General features: G+C 45.4%; 1 protein-coding gene across 2 annotated transcripts in view; it reads left to right on the top strand.

The window, feature by feature from the left end:
- The window catches only part of BMPER (BMP binding endothelial regulator), a 208,370-nt gene that overhangs the window by 125,879 nt on the left and 59,356 nt on the right, over positions 1-23,135 (top strand). For both annotated transcript variants that reach the window (XM_080664939.1, XM_080664938.1), the window contains exons 11-12: positions 2,503-2,548; positions 19,752-20,081. In XM_080664939.1, coding sequence (XP_080521065.1) covers positions 2,503-2,548; positions 19,752-20,081 — 376 coding nt within the window. The remainder of the gene's footprint in view (positions 1-2,502; positions 2,549-19,751; positions 20,082-23,135) is intronic.

A 23,135-nucleotide genomic window follows, 5' to 3' on the forward strand; every position in this document is an offset into this window, starting at 1 on the left:
TCCCGTTCAACACTTCCTTCCCCTCCCCTGCGTTGCCTGGGGAGATAAAAACACTCCAAGGAATGGTCCTTTGTCCCCTGCTCTGTCCTGGCCGGGCCCTGCACATCTCTTTCCCCAGAAGTGTGGGTGCCTTGTTGAAGGAGGATCTTATGGTTGGATTCTTTGTCCACCCTCCCTGGAAACTCCCCAGAGGCAAAGGACTACCTTTCGTGAGAAGGGCTATGAGGGTTCCAGTGGGGACAGGGCTGTGCTGACACCATCATCTCATCATTGCTCACCTGGACTGAGACTTTCTCTGCAGTCACAGGGCTGACCCCATTTAATGCTGAGACCACCCTTCCGAATGGTTGTCATTATTGCACCCTTCTTACCGCTGAGGTGGTAGCATGCCTGGATGCCACAGCCAGGAGCCCTGACCTCATAGCTCGTGCTTGAGTTATCCCCCCTAGTTGAGTAATATGACCAGTCCCACTTCCATTGTCTAAAGAAGTTGATGGCAGTTCTGCCAACACGCAGATGTAGGGGATCACATCACCATGTGTTGTTGGGGGCTTTGGATGTAGACAGCTCTGCTCTATTTGGATAGAGCCCCTCACTCCTCCCCCCTGGAGTCATCATACCATTGGCCAGAGCCAAGCACATTTGATTTTGTCCTCAATTGCTTTCAGTCCAAGAAACCCAAGGAGACCTGGCTGCCCAATAGAAATAGAAGACAGAGCTCTAGGCAATCAACACATGCCGTGATGCCCCAGACCATGCGATGGCTGAATGGGACTGAGTTTTAAGTCTTATTCAAAGTCATCATGGCCGTTATACAATTGAGGTCTATCTCAGTGAGTTTCAATTGGTGTGCTGTGACACACTGGTGTGCCGAGACATATGGTGTGCCACAAGAATTTTTTAAACGTGCCATACCTATTAGATTGTCAAATAAAAAAAAATGACAACAACCAAAACAACAATAGCCATCTGGTGTGAATAAGTCAAAATTATACCTTTTTTTTTTCAGATTGGCAAAAAATGCTATATATTTTTTGGTGTGCCGTAGAATTTTAATCATTAGTTTATGTGTGCCATGAGATAAAAAAAAAGGTGGAAAATCACTGAGCTAGCTAATGGGACAATGAATTTGACATGGTCCTGGTTCTTCGATTGCTGACTAGCATATTTTGAATCAGTATGATTTTTCTCTAGTTCCTAAATCTATTCTTGATGCAACTGACCAGTAGTGAATGAATGGATGGACCTTATATTGACTGTGTGGCCTTGACATAGGCCTTGGGCCACCTGTCTGTGATCTCTGTTTCTTAGTTTCCTATAAAAAGGCCAGGACACCTACATTTAGAAGGTCGTTGTGAAGTTTAAATGAGATAAAGTATGAAGAATGCACGGCACTCTGTGTACAGCAGGTGCCCAATGAATATTATATTCTCTTAGAGTTAAAGGATGGAAGAGGATAAAAATCTGGAGCGCCAAGAAGATGGCCTTTAGGGTTATACAAAATTAGGTCTGATTTTGGGTTCTCCCACGGTTGCATTGCATAACATCAATTTCTTCACCTATAAAAAGGGAAATACTTAGCTTATAAGGTTATTGTTCATCTTAGGAAGGATAATTATAATAATATATACTTTATTAATTAAATCTTAAATGTTTTAAGTATTAAGTTATTAAATCCTTATAACGAACCCGAGGTTGGATAGCTTATGGATAATATCGGAAAGGGTGTTTGTCACGTAGCAAAGTGCTCTGTCAATGTTCATCTTTTCCCACATTTCTTTTTCTCTTTGAGTCCCCTTGAGTCAGAGATAAGGCAATGCCATTTGCTGATATGGGCCCTGAGAATATGCTTCCTCCTTGAAATGCCATGCACTAAAAAAAGGGGGGAAGAAATGCATTTTAGGAAATTACACTGTGTTTCCAGAAAGATAATGGAAAATTACTCAGCATTTCCCAACTCTCAGCTTCATTGGCTTTGACTGCAAAGCAGTTTCTAAAAGAAGAAATGTGACTGAACTTGATCTGTAACACAGATATTGTCCGGATCCATAGACCCCCACTTGGGTTACGGTTTATTGTTTGGGCCCCTCCAAGAAGCAAAACAGAACAGAGGCCTTATATGGGTTGATGGGTTGACAGCCAATTCCTATTTTTATGTGTGTGCTCTTGGCTTACAGAGGGCTAGATTCGGGTATCGGTGAAAAGGTTGGGTCCAGACAGTCTCCATCTCCCCTCTGTGTGAGAAAGATCCCACCCATGAGTCCTTGAGATATTCTATTTCTCGGCGGGTAAAAACAGGAAAGCTTTCTGAAAGGCTTTGCCTGGCCTGAGACCCTGATACTTGAAACTTCATTTTCACCATCATCATCACCATCTGGGCATTGAGTTCAAATATAACTTGGACTGATTTCATTGGTTTGTCTGGTATTAGAGTTTAAAAAAAGTCCTCAGCAGACTCTTGTTTCTTAGCATTAAACTCTTGTTTGTTTTTCTTTTGAATAGGGTAAAATTCTCAACCGAAAAGGATGCTGTCCTATTTGCACTGAAAGTAAGTCTATTCCGTTGGAAACGTGCTGTTACTATTTATTTTGGTTTTATAGTGTGACAAGAAAAATGGTGGTGTACATTTTCTGCACATATTGTTCCTATTGGTATAGGATGGGGTCCTCCCTCTTCCCTGCAAACACGTTGTCAATTACAATCCCCTCACAGAAGCACAACTGGAATGTGTTGCTATGGGAAATTTAGAAGATGAATGGGCTGATGAGGTTTTAAGAAGGACCAGATACCTCTGTGTGCAGTTTAACTGCTCATCGCATTTGCAGTCCTAGTGGTTAAGGTAGTAGTATCCAGTAAAACTCAACAGTGTGCATCATCAAGGAGGGAAGTTCCTTCCATCATTATAAAGCCAAGCAGCTGTGCTTACTTCCACCTCCCTCACCCCCACACCCAGCTCCTCACCATTTCACCTGGGTGCATCCAAGGATAAAACAAGAGGTCTCTGCTCTGGTGATGGTTTGGCCATCCTAGTATATTTTTAAAAGTTAATATCAGAGAGGAAGGGAGAGGGAGAGAGAGAGATAAAAGCATCAATGATGAGAGAGAATCGCTGATTGGCTGCCTCCTGCACACCCCTTATTGGGGATCAAGCCTGAAACCTGGGCCTATGCCTTAACTAGGAATCCAACCTGTGAGCGCCTGGTTCATAGGTTGATGCTCAACCACTGAGCCATGCCAGCCAGGCCTTCCTGCTATTTTTAACTGAACTCTAACATGGCCCATTCTCAGCGCCATCTGAGGCTGCATTACTAACCGCACAGACCAAACATAGCAACGGTCTGATGTCCTCCCCACGTGCAGACAGCTGCCTGGATCTATTAGCAAATTTGGTGTCTTCCTCAAATTCATACGGAGTTGAGACAGTTCTCTGCAGGGTTTCATTGAAAGAGGAGAATTAGTCATGTCACCATCAAATTAGTTTCCAAGTATGAAAAGCAGAATTAACAAAGCCATGACATCTATTAGAAAGTACTTTATGAGCTCGTCGGGCTGAGAAAAATGGGCTCTGTGGATGGGTGAAAGCACTTTTCATGTGGGAACAGGTTTATTCTACTTGTCTAAAATATTTTGGACAATAGATACAGAGATTTTTCAATATCATAGTATATTATATGTAATATATACATATATATACACATGTCATGAAGTTTTGAGATGGAGAGCTATTAAATATGGATGCATTATACATTGGATAAAAGTACTGATTGAATCAATAAACATTAAATTATAGATTTAATAAAAGAACATTTTTTAGAGTCCATAAAATAACTCAAAGGAGGCCAACGAAATATGACTTAGTAGATCCCCAAAATTAATGTAGAAAGAATTAGCTAGGATTAGCACACCAGTTAATTTCTTAACACATGTGTAAGCTATTATACTTCACCCTCCTCCCAGAAGCCCTCCGAGGAAACTTTGTTTACAGGTGGTTGGGGGCTGCCTCCAGCTCAGGTCCTTTCTGGGTGAGCAGAGTGGAGTCTAAATGGATGCTTTTCTCCGTATCCATGTCAATGAGTTGTTTGCATTTCCCTAGAAAGCATCTCCTAGTTCAGTGGTCGGCAAACTCATTAGTCAACAGAGCCAAATATCAACAGGACAACGATTGAAATTTCTTTGGAGAGCCAAATTTTTTAAATTTAAACTTCTTCTAACGCCACTTGTTCAAAATAGACTCGCCCAGGCCATGGTATTTTGTGGAAGAGCCACCCTCAAGGGGCCAAAGAGCCGCATGTGGCTCGCGAGCCGCAGTTTGCCGACCACTGTGACCTAGTTGAAGGTGAGGCGGACTTCAAAGGAGCCCCTCGGATTTTTCTAGCGAACCTTCCCATTGGCGTGAGCGCAGATAGATTACATATGCCCATCGCACCGTTTAGCAGTCTGAACCGAAACAGCCTGGGTCTGGAATAACCTGGCTTTATCCTGCAAGCGTCAGGGTGGCGATTACTGAGAGAGACTTAGAGAAAAGCTGCATTTCATTACTGCTTTATTTGCGAGGCATTAGCCTTTCCACATTTAGCTGGGTTAGCCTTTCTATATTTAGAATCTGTGTGGCTTATAAGAAAAAAAGAAGAGAACTAGACGGATAGGCATGACAAAAATCAAACCAAGGTTCCAAGCAGTCATGTTAAATATCTCATGAAGCATGTGAAGGAGCCCATGACCTCTGTCCCTGAGAGAGGCAATTGACACAAGGGAAAGCCACCTAGCTGGAGGGCACCCCGGAGACATCAACTCCGTGCACCGGCATCCAGCAGGGCAGTGCGGGGGGGCGGGGCGGGGGCGGCATGTGGTTCTCGGTCCAGCTCTCAGTGACATCATCAGATGGCTATTTCTCAGCTTCCTTCGGCGCTTCTTCCATCTGTTTCCTCTCTTGCTGTCCAACAGTTCTCCCACCAGGCTGGCGAAGTTTACTTGCTCAGATGGGGTTAAGAGGCGGGATGCCCCCCACCTTTTGTAAGCACGAGCGGCATCCAGGTGGACTTATTCTGGTGTCCTCCAGCTGTGACCAGAAGGCCTCCTATTTTGAAATTCACTTGTCCTTATAACCAGGGTCCAGAAGAAACCTTCGGACTTTTCCCCTCCTCCATCCGTTCTGAAAGCTCTTCTGATATGTGGGTTTCTAGGACAGACACCTAGAGGCTGAAGTAAAAACTAAGGCTAGTGTTTTCTGAAACCAGAAAATGGTTTGTATTCCAACAAAATCACACATATACATACCCCATTAGCTACTGCAGGATTTTCAACCTCGCTATTCCTGATCGGCCAGGTCAGTGGTCGGCAAACTGCAGCTCGCGAGCCAAGCCGCGGTTTGCCGCTCTGTTGACTAATGAGTTTGCCGACCACTGGGCCAGATAATTCTCAGTTGTGGGCCTGCCCTGTGTGTTCTAGGATGTTAAAAGTTAATATCAGAGAGGAAGGGAGAGGGAGAGAGAGACCAGCATCTCTGGTCTCTACCAACAAGATGTGGGAACACTCCTGTCCCCAACGTTGTGACAATCAACAGTGTCCCCAGATGTTGCCAAATGTCCCCTTAGGGAGCAACATCGCCCTGGCTGAGGTCCATTGATATTCCAAACAGGGGTAACAGCAGAAACACCTGCTGTAGGAGCAACAGTAACTCCCTCTCAACTTGCCGTGATTACACGAGGTTGGCGAGTGAGGCGAGGGTGTCCTGCTGCCAGCATGAACGGGGACAGACCAGAAACCTCCAGATTGAATGAACGTGTTCTGGAGTTTCATTGCCTCGCCCTACAAAAAACTATAAAGGCATAATTATATCTTGGGCACAAAGTCACCAGCTAGTTGCAAGGAAGCTAGAAATTAATTTGCAGCCTGCCTCCAGTGGCATGCAGTTTTGACCAATGAGCTCACCCCTGGCTTCAGCTTCTACATCTGCCCTCAGTGTTGTGAATCATCTAGTCTCCACGCCTGTCAACTCCATGCAATCCTTTCTCAGACGGAGGCAGGGATAAACACTTAGATCCATATATGCACACATGCTTAAGTGAGATGGCTTATTGCATAGCGTCAGTACTGGATGATCTGTATTAGGTGGAGGCGTGTCAGTCACCTTCTGTCAGCAGGGGTGACACTGCACGGTTTAAAGTCCCACAGAATTCCTATTCCTGCCCTCTTGCTGTGCCAGCCTGTCTTGCTAGTGCTTGGCGCTGTTCAGGCCTCTGAAAGGAACAGGAAAGAGGACAGGAAGTCGAGGTAGAACATTTCACAGGCTTCTCTCTGCAATAGTCAGAGGTAGTGGTTAACTTAGAATTCGGTAGGTAGGAAGCTGCAACTGAGGCACTAACTGGTTGACCTCCCCAGATTAGGATAGGCTTTGTAGGGTTGGTCTGAGAGGGCGATGATGATGCTATTAAAAAAACAACTGAAAAGGAATCCTCTTAAAATCAACCCGAAGGAAATATGAAAAGCATCGTTAGGTCCTACTAACACTGGAATTCTCCATTTCTCCTTTCCCAACGCAAAAGAATTAAGTTGGGTTTGCATGAGTTATTGAAAATAAAATACTGAACGTGAGCTGAGCAAACTTTAGGATGTTTTTGTACACGTGCTGTTGCTTGCCAACGTATGAGCTGTAGCCCAAAGTGAGTCCCGCTGTGCCTGGACCGGGCGTCATGGGACAGAGGGTGAGGTGCCACGAAGCCACTGTCCCTTGTGCTTATAGCGCTTGGTTTTTGTGAGATTATCTTTCTGTGTGTTGGCAAACAGTGGGTGGAATCTTGACCTGACCACTCAACAGAGATCCGAAGCAGATAAATTCTTTGCTGGCAGGATATCTGTTTTCAGACATAGAAATTATACTTAGAAGCAAACTTTTCACTGATAGGAGGTGTGTGTGTGTGTGTGTGTGTGTATGTGGAAAGGGAGAGAGAGAGAGAGAGAGAGAGAGAGAAGAGAGAGAGAGAGAGAGAGAGAGAGAGAGAGAGAGAGAGAGAGAGACGGGGGGGGGGGCGGGGCGGAGGGAGAGAGAGAGAGAATGAAAAAGAATTTAATCTCAACCATCTATAAGACCAGAGGCCACCAAAGACAGCCCACCATGGTGCCCAGCCCCAGGTCTCCTAGGTGCATGAAGCTGTGCCTGTAGCTGTAATAGTCCCAACCATTAGACTCCCAACCCAAAAGGAAAGTTCACCGTTACATAACACGGGGCAGCCAGGGCTACACTGAGCACAGATGTGCATTTAATTGAACTAACCTCAACAACACGTTCCACAAGTAACAGGAAATATCAGATTCCAGCAACTCAGGGTGCAAGGAGGCTCACAGTTGCCAGGTGACCTCTTTAAACCCCCCAAGGGTTAGTTTCCAGCTGTGTGCAGCCCAGTGAGGCTGCTGTGCTGGTGGGGGGGGGGGGGTGCCTGCTTCACGCACCCACCTGGAAGCGCCCTGGCTGGTGTTGGCACATCTTACTGAAGCCTCTGGGCATGGCTGCAGCTATCACCAATTAAAGAGTAGCTGCAGGAGGGGGATGCAACAACAATTTAATGAAACAGCGACCTTGGGGCCCATTTTATGAGAAATCTCCCCTGACAGAGGTTCTGCAAATTAGTAGTTCTGTGTTTGAGCAAGGTTTCTGGCCTCCGAGACTGTAAGCAGCTCCAGGTCCCTTAACACCAAGAGTCTGTCCTTAACTGGGGGAAGCAAGGAAATTTGAAACCGGAGCTCAAGATGCTTGTAGAATAAGCATGTGTGGTGTGGACTCCAGCCCTGCCAAGGAGGTGTTAAGCTCAGTGGCCACTGCACTTTCTGCATGAGCACCTGGAGCTGGGGTTGTCACTGCTCCCGAGGCCCAACCAGCAGACAGGGCAGCAAATGGAACCCGACTGTCCCACATGGGGCAGCTAGGAAACCGCACACGGGCAGGGGCATTGGAGGGAAGAGGAGGAAATCTGTTTGTTTTTGTTTTACATGCTGTTCTGTCCTAAGGGATATTGTTACCTTAAACTTTCTGGGGCTGTGAATTGGTGCAAAGTTGAAGGAGGAGCTGAAGTAATTAAGGGTCATCTTTTTTTATAATAAATGTTTTTATTGATTTCTGAGAGAGAGAAGGGACAAGGAGAGAGAGAGAGAGAGAGAGAGAGAGAGAGAGAGAGAGAGAGAGAGAGAATATTGATGAGAGAGAAACATCGATGGGATCCGCTGCCTCCTGTATGTCCCCTACTGGGGATCAAACCTGCAACCTGGGCATGTTCCCAACCAGGAATAGAACTGGCAACCTCCTGGTCCACTGGATGGCCTTCAACCAGCTGAGCCACACTGGCGGGGCAATGGTCAGCTTCTATCCACCACCTATTGTTGGTCCCTATAGTGTGATAGTACTCCATCAGTTCTGACTGTTTAGTTAACAGTCATCATCATTATCATCAAATAACAACAATGGCAATAACCATAACAGCAGTAGCAGCAGCAGCAGGAGGTAATATTTACTCAGCATCTGCTACGTGCCAGAACCCTGACATGGACTATCTCATTTGATCCCATTTAATTCTCTCAGCCATCTTATGGTTGCGGAAGCTTAGAGGTTAAGAGGGATGCCCAAGCTGAGTGTGGAGCCTGGATTTCCATAAGGAAGTCTGGCCCCGGGGCCTGGGCTGGACTTCCTCCCTTTGACTTCTAGGTCATGGTGTTCAGTGTGATGACAGTTGCAGTTAGGAAGGAAAGAGAAGGTCCGCAGGGCTTGAGGACTGGTGAGGATGGGAGACTGGAGAAGGACATTAGGAGAAGTTTCCCATTTAGGAGTGTTTTCCCTCACCCTGCCCTGGAGGAAATGTCAACTACAGTGCCCAGGCTGTCATCTGCCCGGTGACACCTCCGCCTTCCCGTTCACGTGCAAAGCAGTGAAGGTTGGTCTATTGGGCACTCACCCCCATGTCGAACTGGCTTGGTTGTCCATGTCCACTCATTTTTCCAGGTTTTTTTTTCTCTCCTGGTAACTCAGGGTGAGGCGTTTCTAGTGATAAGTGATTATCTCCTCCAGTCTTTTTATTTACAACATTAAAATACACACAGTTTTAAACTGAAATGAATTGTGTGTAATCTCCATCAGGAGTGAGAAACAGCGAAGTTGTTATGTCACTCAAGCTCATCAGCATTTAGCACCATGGGAGTGTATGACTGAACGGGCTTTAACCACGAGTCAACCCTCCCCCTTCCTAGGTGAGGACACAGAGGCTCATGTTCACTGTAGAATTAACTGGGCATACTGGGATGAGAACCTGCTTTTTTAATTTTACCTGCTAGTTTAGTATTTATTCCATCAGATCATGTGGTTTCCTCAGACCTCTGCTTGGGAAAGTTATTTTTTCATATAGATGGACCATTACCAAATCTTTCAATTACAAGTGACCTTCCTGCCTAATTTTTGTACATAAAGAGATCTATAAATTCATTATTGGACACTTGGTGCATTTTGGGCAAGGCCGCCATCTTGAATCTTAAGAAAGATTCAGGAACCCAGTTTTGACTGAAGGAGCTGGTGACTAAAACCCCTGAACCGAGGTCCACCTAAAATACAGTGAAGTGAGAACACACAGTAAGGACACATCCCCCAAACTCTGACACTGAGAAGCGCACTGTGTGGGAAATACACATTATCCTATATAATAAAAGCCTAATATGCTAAGTGTCCAGTCATCTGGTCGGCCATTCAGCCAAAGGGTAATATGCTAATGACATGCTAAGGTCCCTCAACCACTTGCTATGAGTGCACTGACCACCAGGGTGCAGACACTCCAACCAGTAGGTTAGCTTGCTGCTGGGGTCTGGCCCATAGGGAATGAGTGGACATGCCCTGGAGCCCTCCTGTGGTCCTTTCCCGGCTGGCCAACCTCCCGCATCCCTCCCCAGCTCCGATTGTGCACCAGTGGGGTCCCTTGGCTTGCCCTGCACCCCCTCTCAATCCCAGCTGAGGGACCCCTCCCCCCCTGAGTGTGCGAATTCCGTGCACCAGGCCTCTAGTGTATAATAATCGCCCTTGACTGCATGCCAGGCTGAGGCAGATTTATTCTTCTCTGGAGGTCACATCTATGAGCAAAGTTAAGCACAACAATTGCTACTTCTACTGGCATGCCATTGATCCTAGTACCAGCGCTGATTTATGACTTGGAGGTCTGTGTCAGGCCATGTGATAAACACTCTCTGTGCATCTGTCAGTTAATCACCACGGTGATCCATGAAGTACAAGCTATTGTTATCCCCATGGTACAAAGGTGGGTCTGATAAATTAAACAGAGCAATCCCCTGGCCCAGGAGACTCCAGAGCCCACACCTTTAAGCACTGTTTTATGTCCTCCATGAACTGCATTTTTATTCATTTTGGAGGTCTGCCTTCAAAGGTATATGAAGTTTGCCAATGTCTTTCTCTCTCCGTGACTGGGGACTATTTGAAAGCAGTTGTATTTGCTCACCTTATGAGGTCACTTAACCTCTTCAGGCTCTTGGGTTACAACCCTCGAGTTCTAACCTTCCCTGGGAGTTTGGAGAACTGACTCCTGAGCTGCACTCCACAGTTCCCTTTGGTGTGAAGTTCATATTCATGGATGTTACCATTCATTCTCCTTACCAGAAGCCCCAGCAATACTCCATGTCTCCACACTGTCCTTTCTTTCTCTTCTTGGTGCTCACATCTCCTGCTGTGATTTCATCCTATAAGCTCCCAGCCCTGCCTCCCTGGCATCTCTCCCGTAGGTACTCTCTCCTTCTGGGTTCAGATGATCCAAACTTTGAGGTCCCTAACTTCGAGGACTTCTTGATAAGATGCTATTTCAGCAGATGTCAGCTCTTAATTATTTTGGAGACCACATTCTTCTTGAGTACTGCATTTGGATTGTATTAACCGCTGCTACCTTTGATTCTCCAAATGATCTCTGTGGGGAGTTGGATGGAGGGTTGAATGGCTGTTTCCAATCCCTGTCTATTGACTGGGTCCTGGCACCCCCATTATCCCAGCTGCATGGGTAGTGAGCCTCAGTGTTATTTCTCATACTTTTGGCATTTCTATCCCATGTTGCTAATCAGTCATCAAGTCTATGGATCGGCTCTTTGTCTTGTTTTTCTAATAAATCATTTTCTTCCCATTTCCACAGCAGTCACACCTTCTTCCTACCGCCAGCAACTAATTTCTGTCTTTTCTCCAGCAATCCTTCCCTTCTGCATAGCCTGTCAGAACCCAAAGTTGGCTTCCCTGAGAACCGGCACCAGATTCTTGCGCTGGTCTCTCGCAGAGTCTCCCAAAGTTTGTTTTATAAAACGCTGGTGCTGAGGGATAGTCATGAGTAATGTTTTCAAAACAAGACTCTGTGATTAAATACATTCGGGAAGTGCTGGGTCAAGTAAACTGTAATACGTTTTCTTGCTAGAGAATTCTCAGAGTCTTTATTGTGGCAAGCGGGGTAAACTTTCAGGAGGGTGGTGGAGAGGAGGGAGCCTCAGACGCATTGGAGCTCCAGAGCTTTTGTTTATTTCTACTTATTTTGGCAGAGCCTTGGGCAGGATTGATGTCTCAGAGGAAACACATTAAAAACTGTTGGTCCTTTGGAATATATTTAAACTTCTCGGCTGGCAATTAATCTCAGGCCCATTTATTTAGACAGCGCGGGTTCTCACATCTCTGAAGCAACTCCCCACTCTGGTCAGATTGCTCTGTGGATCTTCTTGTGCTAGTAGTGAGCTTTTCCGTGTCTAAGACTTATTCACAGTCTTCTTTTGGCCTAGAAGGCTCACTCCATTCTAGCCCCCAATCTGCATCTTATAGATGGACTCAAAATGTCAACAAATCTACGTTTACATGTACTTGCCCAGCCCTATTTTAGCCAGCAGCAGATATCTATTTGCTGGATTTGCATAGAATTTATAAGAATAAGTCTAACAATGACTATTCCCTGAGCATCTATTATGTTCTCAGCACTCTGGCAGTGCTACCCTTATCATTATAACCGCCCTTCCAGGTAGTTGTTCTTAGACCCATATTATAGGTGAACAAACTGAGGTTTGTAGGTAGTCGGTCCTGGTTTTGTATTCATTAAGCAGTAAGACTGGGATTCAAACCCAGAGCCCTTTTCAAAGCAGGGCGTGTTTGCAGAGCTCCAATGTGGCTTTCAAGTTGGAAGCTAGGTCTAGGAGGAGGTGTGAAGCTCATCTCTTCAGCTCACATACACATCTCTCTTAATTGATAAATGGCAGTTTCTAGTTTAAGGTCAGAGCTTGGATGATGAGAGTGGCAAAAATGCATGTTCTAGAGCAAGTTTGTATTAACACTTGGTGAGTTTCCAGCATTCTGGAAGGTGCCCTGAAGGGCACGGATAAGAAACTGATGCAGACCCTGAGTTTTGGAACTACTGTAGCTGGGGAGATGAACTATAAGTACATTAAATATGAAAACCATAGAACATAATTTCTAATTAACTTCTAGATAGGCATTCGTTAACTGAAGTTCATGCTTTCTTAGGAGGTTACTGATCAGTCTCAGGACAGGGTGTCCATGAAGCTCTACATTTGAGCAGATATACTCGTGCATTTGGAGGGAAGAGTGTCCACACACTTCTTCAGACCCCCAAAGAGCTCTGTGATCCCAACTAGTTAACAACAACTGCACAGGATGCTGTGGTATTGGAAGCTTCGGGTCATGGTAGGGAAGAGACTGGGTTGGACTCTGTCTTGACTGCTATTGGCCGAGTGACCAAGGGCAACATGGCAACCTCTCCAAATTCATGGCTAAGAAGTTAGGGTAATAATATACAATGTGTAGAAAAGGAGTGAGGATTAGAGATGGTGGTGATGGTACCCGGCATAAACTAGTCGCTTTAGACCAGTTGCCTTGGTTTTTGCTAATTTTATTAGTTTCCTATTGCTTCCGTAATAAAGTACCACGAACTCGGTGGCTGAAACAATACACACCTATTATCCTACAAGTTCTGGAGACCAGGAGTCTGAAATGGATCTGAATGGGCCAAAGTCAAAGTGTTGGCAGGGCTGCCCGTCTTCTGGAGGCTGCTGGGCAGAATCTGTTTTCTTCCCTGTCCAGCTTCTAGGGGCCGCCCGCATGTCTTGATCTGAAGCCTGCTTCCATCTCCAAAGCCAGCCATGGCGAGTTGAGTCCTCCTCACGCTGCCTCGCATGACACTCGCCTGCCTTCCTCTTGCACCTGTAAGGTCCCCTGTGATAACACTGCTTTGGCCTGGATGATCCAGGACCATCTCCCCATCTCCAGGTCAGCTGGTCAGCACCCTTCATTCCGGTTGCAGCCTTAAGTCCTTGTCCTGAGAGCATTGGTCAGTTATTCAATTAATAAATTAATTAGGCCAAATTCTATATGCCAGTCATTATACTTATCTATTTTAGGAAGTTCAGTGGGGGCAGTTTATTTTTTCCCACTAAAATATATTCTTTAATTAATTAGCTCATTCAATCAGCTAATATTTATTGATACTTAATATGTATTGTACCGGGCATTGCTGTGAATAGTGCAAAGAGGAATCAGAGAGAGAGAGAGAGAGAGAGAGAGAGAGAGAGAGAGAGATCCAATATATAGAGTATCAGGGCAGCATGCCAGGCACTGAGAAATTACACAAAATATACATCAGATCTGATTTATATAGAGTTTAAGGCATTATAACTATAAGCTAGGGTAGAAATTGATGATCATAATCATGCTATGGATTTGGTGGCCATATTTTCAACCCCCAAACTGAAAAACATAATGTGTCTATAGGGTAGAGCATTTGAAATGAAGACCATCCCAGAATCTCAGAGCCATGTGTCAGTCCCACTTTAGAGATTTGGAGGGAAGGGAAGGGGGGCATTCATGAAGTTGCAGCTGGAAACTGAAGGGTCCTGTGCTGGACAGTATCAGGTGTGGGGCAGACACAGGCCACTGCGGAGCGAAGAAGGGAGATGGGGAAGGGGGGCGCTCAGTCGGGAGGCCCTAGGATGTCAGCGTGGCTTTAGGGGTTCAATTTATCTTAGATTAGAACTTGAAGGTAGGAATGCTTTCCTTTGCTCTTCCGTTTGAAGTTGGTGAGTATCTGGGGTTCTAGAAAATATGTAAAAAGAAATTTACATTCTTAACAATATCCCTACTTAACTTTTTCTTTAAATATTGGTTTCAGGAACCTACTAAATATCAGTTTCGGCTTTCTTAAAAATTAGATTTTATATGTAGACTAGTGGCCCAGTGCACGAAATTCGTGCACGGGGTGGGGGAGGGGGTTCCTCAGCCTGGCCTGTGTCCTCTCGCACTCTGGGACCCGCAGAGGTGGCAGAGGTTCCCGCCATGTCACGGCTTGTGGCTAAGTGGCACTCCCGCGTGGGAGCACACTGACCACCAGGGGGCAGCTCCTGTGTTGAGTGTTTGCCCTCTGGTGGTCAGTGCACATCATAGCGACCTGTCATTCTGACGTTGGGTTGATTTGCATATTAGGGTTTTATTATATAGGATGTGTAACTATACCTGGTAGATTATAGATTGGTGGAAAGAGAGCCACGATCCCTTCCTCCCCACATTCACACAGTAAAGTTAAATTAAGTTCTTGTAAGAAGCCAAGGATGTAAAACTTGTAGGAATGCACGTGATCCTTGGCGGGGCATCTGTTGGCCCTCCGGTCCCCCGGGGGCACACCTGATCTAGTCCAGTGCGTAGAAAAGTTCAGGTCACACACAGCCTGTTTAGGAAGAGCCGAGTCCCATCACATGGGGGCTGTGTTAAGATCAGTGTTTCCAATCCCACCCTTTCCTGGTTCTTGACTCAAATTTGACATCATCGTGACGACTCTTCCCCACCTGGGGTTCCCAGGAGCCCCTGCATGACCCAGGGACCCTGGAGTCCGACCCGGCCAGTTTCCCTGCAATTTGTGTGAGGGAAGCTGAAAGCCTTTTTTTTTTTTTTTTTTTTTTATTTGATAGATTTTCTCGTGGTTAGAACACTTCTCTGGAAATGTAATGATCCCCGGTGGTGTGTGGTAGGTTGAGTTGGAGAAAATTTTCTCTTTGCAGAAATAATTGATGGACAATGAAAATCACTTTCTATGTTTTCAAAGTGATTTTAATGACTGGGGAAATCTTGTGACATGTTCAGTGAAGAGGAAGTAAAATTTCATGTACAGGATAATCTTAACTATGTTAAAATACACAAACACACACTCCTCCCCGCAACCCCCCAATTGTAAACAGTGGTTATTTCTCGAAGGCAGAACCATGAATGATAGGTTGTTGTTGTTTTTTTGCTTCCTTATGCTTTTCTGTTTTTGTTTGTTTGTTGTGTGTTTGGGGGGAAGAGGTTTAGAGTCTACCCAATTTCTCTTATTTTCTTCCTCATAGCATGGAGTTGTATAATTTCCCCTTAATTTTCTTTGATGGATGTTTTGAGAATAATCACTACTCTCAGAAGGAAGGCATTTCATTAGAATAAATACACCCAGGACAGAAATAAATGTACTTGGTGACGTTAAAGAAAAGCATGGAATGATGTTTTCAGAAGCAGTCGATGTTCTTAATTCTCATAGCAATCTTATTAAATATCTAACAGCAAAGTAATATGTTTTAATCTAATATTTTTAATTTTTTAAAGCAAATATTCTTATTCCGAAAGTGTACATAGTCATTTTAAATCATGAATGTAGATGTATAAGATAATGTAAATGCACATAAACGAGCAAAGAAAATAAATGTCACCCATAATTCCATAACCTAAGAGAAAAAATGACACTCTTTATATTCAGATTTATATATTTTTAATCTTTTTTTTCCCTTTGCCTAGACCAGGGGTGGGCAAACTTTTTGACTCGAGGGCCACAATGGGTTCTTAAACTGGACCAGAGGGCCGGAACAAAAGCATGGATGGAGTGTTTGTGTAAACTAATATAAATTCAAAGTAAACATCATTACATAAAAGGGTACGGTCTTTTTTTTTTATTTCAATACTTTTATTCATTTCAAACATTTTAACAAGAAGAATGTAAACACTAATTATTATAATTTGAAACTTCAAAAAATGGAGGAATCATAGCACAATAACATACCTTATATTGAAGATGGCAAAGGCAAAATAAAATTGCCTAACAAAGGAAAGGTACAAAAGCCTTTCAAATTAAACTTAAATATAATAAAATAATTTAAAACTAAAACAAATAGAAAAGAACAAAATGTGTAAACAGTAACTTAAACATTTTCTTTAGTGCAACTTCCAAATGATGCCCAGGACGTAGATGTAGATGGCAATGTAGACTGGGTTGAAAGGTTTTTGGTCTTTAAAACATCAACTTCAGTGGGAACAGTGTTGTTGGTGTCCTTTTTAGCTAATGCTCTGATCCTGTGCTCTCCAGGGGCGTGTCTCCCTACATCACCACGATAACGTGTCTACGCATTCCCAGGGTGATGTCGGGGGACGCGTCCGCGGGCATTACAAGGAGCCTCTGGAAGATTGAGAGGTTGTTCCTTCTACTGAATGGGGATATAAATCCGCCCACTCAGAAGAAGGAGCTGCGGCCGTGTTTCCCGACGTTGCCATGTTAACACTGCTGCTGGTGAAGGAGCGGAGGGGAGAGCAAGAGAACCCTCCGCTCTTTCGGCTCCGCGGGCCGGATAGAACAGCCGAACGGGCCGGATCCGTAGTTTGCCCACGGCTGGCCTAGACCCTTGTATACATATATTGAAAACAAACCAAAATAAAAACGACATCTGATGATTTGACTTAAAAAAAAAAGTACCACCAAGAGTAAACTCGCATTTTCCTCTTCCTCCTCTGACGTACACATACGCAAGGTTAGTTGTAGAAGGGTCTGCTTATTTAGCTCCAACTATCACCCCGAGCTTTCCGGAAAGTGTGACCAGACATCTGGACACCCTGGATTGCAGCTCATTCCACTGTGTCTGCTGGAAGAAAACTCGATGAGAATACAATGTTCGTGTGTGTCCCTAAGAGCCTCCGTAGTCTTATTCCTTCTCAGCCGGGCAGACTTGTGTGATCCTGGGCTTCTCACTTTCAGTCACCCTTCAGTGTACATGTTTGCTGTCCCTGCAGGACCTGGCAGAGGGACTGTGAGGTGCCAGGAAAGAGGGCCAAGGCTTCCAAATTATTTTAGCTCATGCTACAAATGTCCCCAAATGCGACACATAATTCTCAGGCATCTGTGTGGTCATGACATTTTGTTGGCCCCTTCCATATTGCTGTTACCCAGAAAAATCATCCTGATCTCCAAACCCTTTTCGTCCTCAAGTTAGAGCCTCTTGAAAAAGCGCTTTCCTGACAGCCCTGCTCATACATGGCCTCCCTTTTCAGTCTTCCATGTCCTCATCGCTCTCTGCCCAGCTCTGAGTCAGCTCGAGCTCCCCCAGGGCCACTCGACACAGTATATATTCTGTTTCTTTTTTGAGGATTTGCTTTGTCACATAATTGGCCTTATCTACAGGTACCAATATTTTGACTCTTTAAAAAATATATAACTAAAACAAAATCAGAAAGGCATAAGGAAGAAAGAAAAACTATCACTCATGATACTGTCACCAAGAAATAACCACTGTTGACAATTTCGGTGTGTGTTTCTGTACTTATTCTAAGACAGTTAAGATAGAACTTTGGCCCAGCTGACGTGGCTCAGTAGTTTGAGCATTAACCTATGAACCAGGAGGTCACAGTTTGATTCCCAGAAAAGGCACATTCCCAGGTTGCAGGCTCAATCCCCAACATACTAGCAGGGCGTGCAGAAGACAGCCTATCAATGGTTCTCTCTCATCATTGATGTTTCTCTCTCTCCCTCTTGCTTCCTCTCTGAAATCCATAAAAATATATCTTTTTAAAAAGATAGAACTTTGTTTCCCATTTCCCACTTACTGTGTGATAAGCATTTTTTTCAATCATGAACATTATTTACACACTTTTCAATGACCAGATAATAATTCACTTTGTGGATATGCTACCGAGTGCTCAGCTGTCGGTTTAATGTTAGGATACCATCTAAATACTACTTTCCTGTAGTGTATTCATGATCAGCAGGCATAGAGAACATAGGGCATGTACACAATTCTCAGAAAATGGCAGCTGTTACTGTTTTCGTTAATGATCATTTTGATGCAACTGTTGTCGGGACACCAGGAGAAGCCGTGGTTGCTTCCTGTTCAGAAGAGGACACTGTGGACTCTGTGCAGAGGGTGGGCATTCCCAGAGCCTGCGCACAGCGAGAGAGAGTTTCTCGGGAGGAGAATTTCGAATCCAGTAATGCGCTGGCCTTTCCAAGCTGAGATCCACACAGGGGTCCTCAAACTTTTTAAACAGGGGGCCAGTTCACTGTCCCTCAGACTGTTGAAAGGCCAGACTATAGTTTAAAAAAAAAACTATGAACAAATTCCTATGCGCACTGCGGGCCCGGGACGAATTGGCTGCTAAGCAGGACAGGCAGCGGCACCCGGCGGGCCGGATACATGTCCTCGGCGGGCCGCATGTGGCCCGCGGGCCGTAGTTTGAGGACGCCTGCACCTCAAAAGCCGTGCTGGGTTTCGAGTTTTCTTGCTGAGTATGAAGTTAAGAGCTTGAAAGAAGCCCTTCTCTTGAGTTTGGTGCATCGGGTGGTCAGGCCCTTGTGTGGTACGTGGTAGTGTCAACTGTGAATTATAATTATCCTGATGTCACTCAGGGAGTCCCCAGGAGAACTGCCTTGCTCCCTGTTAACCAGAAAGCACCATGTTTATGCCAGGGAGAGACTGTTCTGGTGTTGACTGGAAATTGTACTTTTTGTTATAGATCTTCCATCATTTGGGCTAATTTCTCTCAATGAATTTCTCATTTCCTTGTTGTACAAGCCTCCTTCAAAACAGATAAAATAGCTTTAGATGGGGGACATATCAATGTCAAATTTTGTTTTAAAAAAAGAAATAATTTTCTATAAAAAAGTCTTGGAGATGCTCCAAATGTCAAACTCTACTTGGGACTCGTAAGTATTTGAATGAAAGGTATTTTGAAGTGGTGAATTCATTGGAATTAGTTAAATTTACTAAATGATGGGTTTTATGACTTTTTTTAAAAAAAAGTCTAACTCAGATCAAAATATAGGAACCTTGTATTTCTGTAAAACACATACTCTTAAGTTTATCAGAACTTACTTCCTTGCAGTATTGAGCATGTATCTAGTAATTATTTATTTGTCCTTAGTAAATATATGTGTTGAATATACTGCTTTAGTTTAAAACCACGAGTAATATTTAGACAATCCTGTTTACAAATTTTTTAATTAGTTAGATGGAGATAACACTGTGTGTTGGTATATTGTCGTTTATTTTGCTGCCTCTTATTTATGTTTGTTCTTGTTTATATGAGTTATAAAATTAGTCCAGTTCTATTTACAAAATTATCTTAGTTCCATTTCTCCATCTCTTACCTCAAGAACACAGATGCATATCAAGGCTCCCAAACGGAGATGCCTTAAAAACTCAGAAGTGTTATAAACAACTTTTAAGTATAAAAGCACCAGGAACATTCCATGCCCTGTGAGGTTTGGCACAGACTTTTAAAACCACCGATCAACCACACTTTATTTTGTGTTAAGTGGGTTTTGCTTAGAGCATCTCTGTAAGGCCCTCCCTTACCAGGCGGGTGCCCCTTCCAGGTTTCCTGCAGGGACCCCCGATTCCCCCTTGAGTCCTGCGCTCGGTTTGTGACCCTGCTTTTGTCTCTCACCCATCCGCAGAGCCCGGCGTTTGCACGGTATTCGGAGATCCCCACTACAACACTTTTGACGGACGGACATTTAACTTTCAGGGGACGTGTCAGTACGTTTTGACGAAAGACTGCTCCTCCCCTGCCTCGCCCTTCCAGGTGCTGGTGAAGAACGACGCCCGCAGGACCCGCTCCTTCTCGTGGACCAAGTCGGTGGACCTGGTGCTGGGCGCGGGCACCGTGAGCCTCCAGCAGCACCTGACCGTGCGCTGGAACGGCTCGCGCATCGCGCTGCCCTGGCGGGCGCCGCACTTCCACATCGACCTGGACGGCTACCTCCTGAAAGTGACGACCAAAGCAGGTGGGCTTCCGAAGCACGGGGTGTCTGTGTCCCTCCACCTCTCCAACCCGCACAGCAGCATCGCCTGAGCCCTCAGGACCCAGCTCCCCCTCTGCTCGGGGAATCCCAGAAGCAGGGAAGTGGCTCAGCTGCAGGCAGCAGATCTTGAAGATGCCCCTGAACAGCCGGAGACATTGGCACACCCTCTGCCTTGCAATCCCACGCCAGTCCCACCAGCCTTGCAATCCCCGGACACGCAGTGCCTTTCCGTCCTCACTCCGCAACTAGCAGTCCTGCTCCCCAAGTAACCTCTTCTCCTGTTTTGTTGCTAATTTTAGGCCACTGATGGCCAGCTTGGAATTGTCAGTGTCCCTCCCAGCTGAGCCAGTAGTGTGCCGTTTCACATCTGTGAGAGTGTGTCGTTGTCGGCATCGGTCCAAGAAGGGGGAGTCCTCCGAAGGAAACCGCAGTGTGTGTGGGTGTGCAGATGCAGCGCCGGGGCAGGGCTGTGTGACCAGCAGCCCTGTCCGTGCTTGACCCTGGGGAAGGCTGCTCACCGGGCTGATGGCTGGAACCATCGGTTCCTGCTGGAGAACCCTTGGGATACGTGCTGAGAGCTCATCCCCTGGCCTTGGGCATGTGGAGCTGACCTTGAGGCCCGTTCTCAGCAGCCCGTGTTGCCTGAGGCCCACGGGACTCTGCCTTTCCATGGGAAGGGTTAGCTACATCTCCAGCAGTGGTTGCTAGGTTCACCGTTGCTAGGTTACTCCTATGGGTTCAATGAGGGGCAAATTTTTGTCTGTGATGCGCTACCTAAGAGAGGCCTCTTAAAAGCAGAATTTGGTTCTTCAGTACTGGCCCCAAAGTATGAGTTCAGCTCGTTATGTCACATGTGGCTTGTTATGTCACATGTGGTTCCTTTCATGCTACCTTTGCTTAGTTCATTCTGTTTGTTAACTGGGTGTTAGATTGCATAACTTCCTGGCCTATGCTATTTATTTAAGTGTACTACTTGAGGAAATCAGGGTATGTCTTGCTTTTTGCATTGATGAGAATTGAACAGAGTAAAAGCATCCATTGGGTTGCAGTTCCTTTAGATAATATGGATCCACAAGGGAAACATTGGCTGGGGCAGGCACTTTTGAGGGCCTGTAGAGACTGTTGGGCTCTGCTCTACCTCCAGAACCCTGTGAACTGTTTCAATTCGAGCCAAATGTATGCTTGATAAATGGCCTTAGCCTATGGAATGCCAGCCTAACTAAACAAGGCAGGAAGCCAAGGAGAAGCCCAGAGCGCCTTTATTTAGAGAGGACGGCCTGGTTCCAGCGCGAGCACGTTCATTATTAATGTATTGCAACATCCTCTGAAGGGGGAGAGGTTCCCATGCTTGACCTTGAGTGTGGCAGATGTGAAGCGCTCCATTCATTCCCCTTCAGAGGGATGAGTCCTGCTCAGAAAATGTAGCCACCTGCTGTCGGATGCAAATGACAGGCCCCTCTTCAGATAGAGGCCTCGGCTCATTCCTTCAAAGGAGGCAACAGTTGGTGGGTCCCTGTAAAATGTGCACCAGTGACACATGAGTAAACAGCACTAATTAGAAGCGCCTGGCCTATCTGTGCGCCAGCCAGCTGAACACAGTGGGTTCTACTGATATGGAAATTATTAGTTAACCACAGCCCGGTTCTCCCATGGGTCCTGGATGCTCAAAGATTGCTAACAGCTAGGAGGTTCCACACTGCTCTGTTCCCAGCTGGCGGTACCTTATGGAATAAGTGTGCTCTTTGTAAGGAGTCCACATTGTAAAAAGGAGCACAAGGATGAGGCTGCTAAGAAAATAATAATACATCACAGGCACCATAATTTGATTAGTGAATCTAACTCTTCTAGGCCTTGGACTTCGTTTTCCAGTTTCATTAATTTTTCCATCCGAGGACTCAAGTAATTTATGTGGCTCCCTTCATACTCAGCTGCGCAATTTCTTGGAGCCGTGAAGCTCACGGGCTCTCTGCTTCCTGGGGAAGAGCCGTATTCCTCTGGGCATTCGACTGGCGTTGACACTGCCCTTTGAATGGGACAATTGCATTTCCAGACAAGCGTCTTTTCCACTCTGGTTGACCACCCTCAGTTTGTACTACCCCTTAGGGATATTTGGTTTTTATCACCTATTGATTGTCTATTTAAAATATCCTTTGAGGGTTCTTCTTCCATCGTTTTTGTTTTTTTTTCCAGTTTCATAAGCTCCTATGATCAAAGGGTACTTTCTTCAGAGTAACAGCTTAAATCAAGCCTGCAGTGGGAGGAAGGGGAAGTGGGAGGAATGACTTGGCCCCTGTGGTTTATGGACTCAGCATTTCATGACGGGATCACCTGCAGGGAGCACTGTGGCCTGTCACTGGGGTGGACTTGGGTGGTAGCTGCTTTCCTGATAACATCAGGGTAGTACACAGGGCTCTGAGCAACGCTTGGTAGCTTGAGAAAGCACGGCCCATCCCATCACTTCCCCCACCCGACTCTTGGCACTTGGCAGATAATTTAAAAATATTTCCTTTCGGCCATCTGTTCGCATCATCAGCTTTACCTGAAAGAGTTACAGCAGACCCACCTGAAAGGCATTAGCACATGTGAGTGTGGCTTTTTATTAACTTTGTTTCTGGGTTCATCAAGAGTTCTACACTTGGACCTGGAGAATATATTTTTTAATTTTTTTCCCTTTGATGTAAACTGAACAGAAAAGCATCCATTTTTAAGCACCTCTCTGGTCATGTCTATTGATTTCCCACCTCCTCTCTCCTTTAATGGATAACAACAAAAGCAATAATAACAACCTAAAAACAAAAACCAAGCAGAACAAAGAAAACAACCATGAAATAAAAGAACAACTCCCATATCCCCCCTCCCCCGCCCCCCTCGCGCCCAAGGAAATCCCCCAAACTAGGGGTCTGGAGCTAGGTCACACGTTTGAAGGATGAAGAACAACTTAGTAAAACAAGCACTGGTGAGGAGGGAAAGCTGGAAGGCCGTTCCTACAGCGGAAGGAATGCGGCCCGCTGCTCATCCCCGGATGGGATATGTGCT

This window comes from Plecotus auritus (genome assembly GCF_963455305.1).
Source record: "Plecotus auritus genome assembly, chromosome: 4".
Classification (NCBI taxonomy): domain Eukaryota; kingdom Metazoa; phylum Chordata; class Mammalia; order Chiroptera; family Vespertilionidae; genus Plecotus; species Plecotus auritus.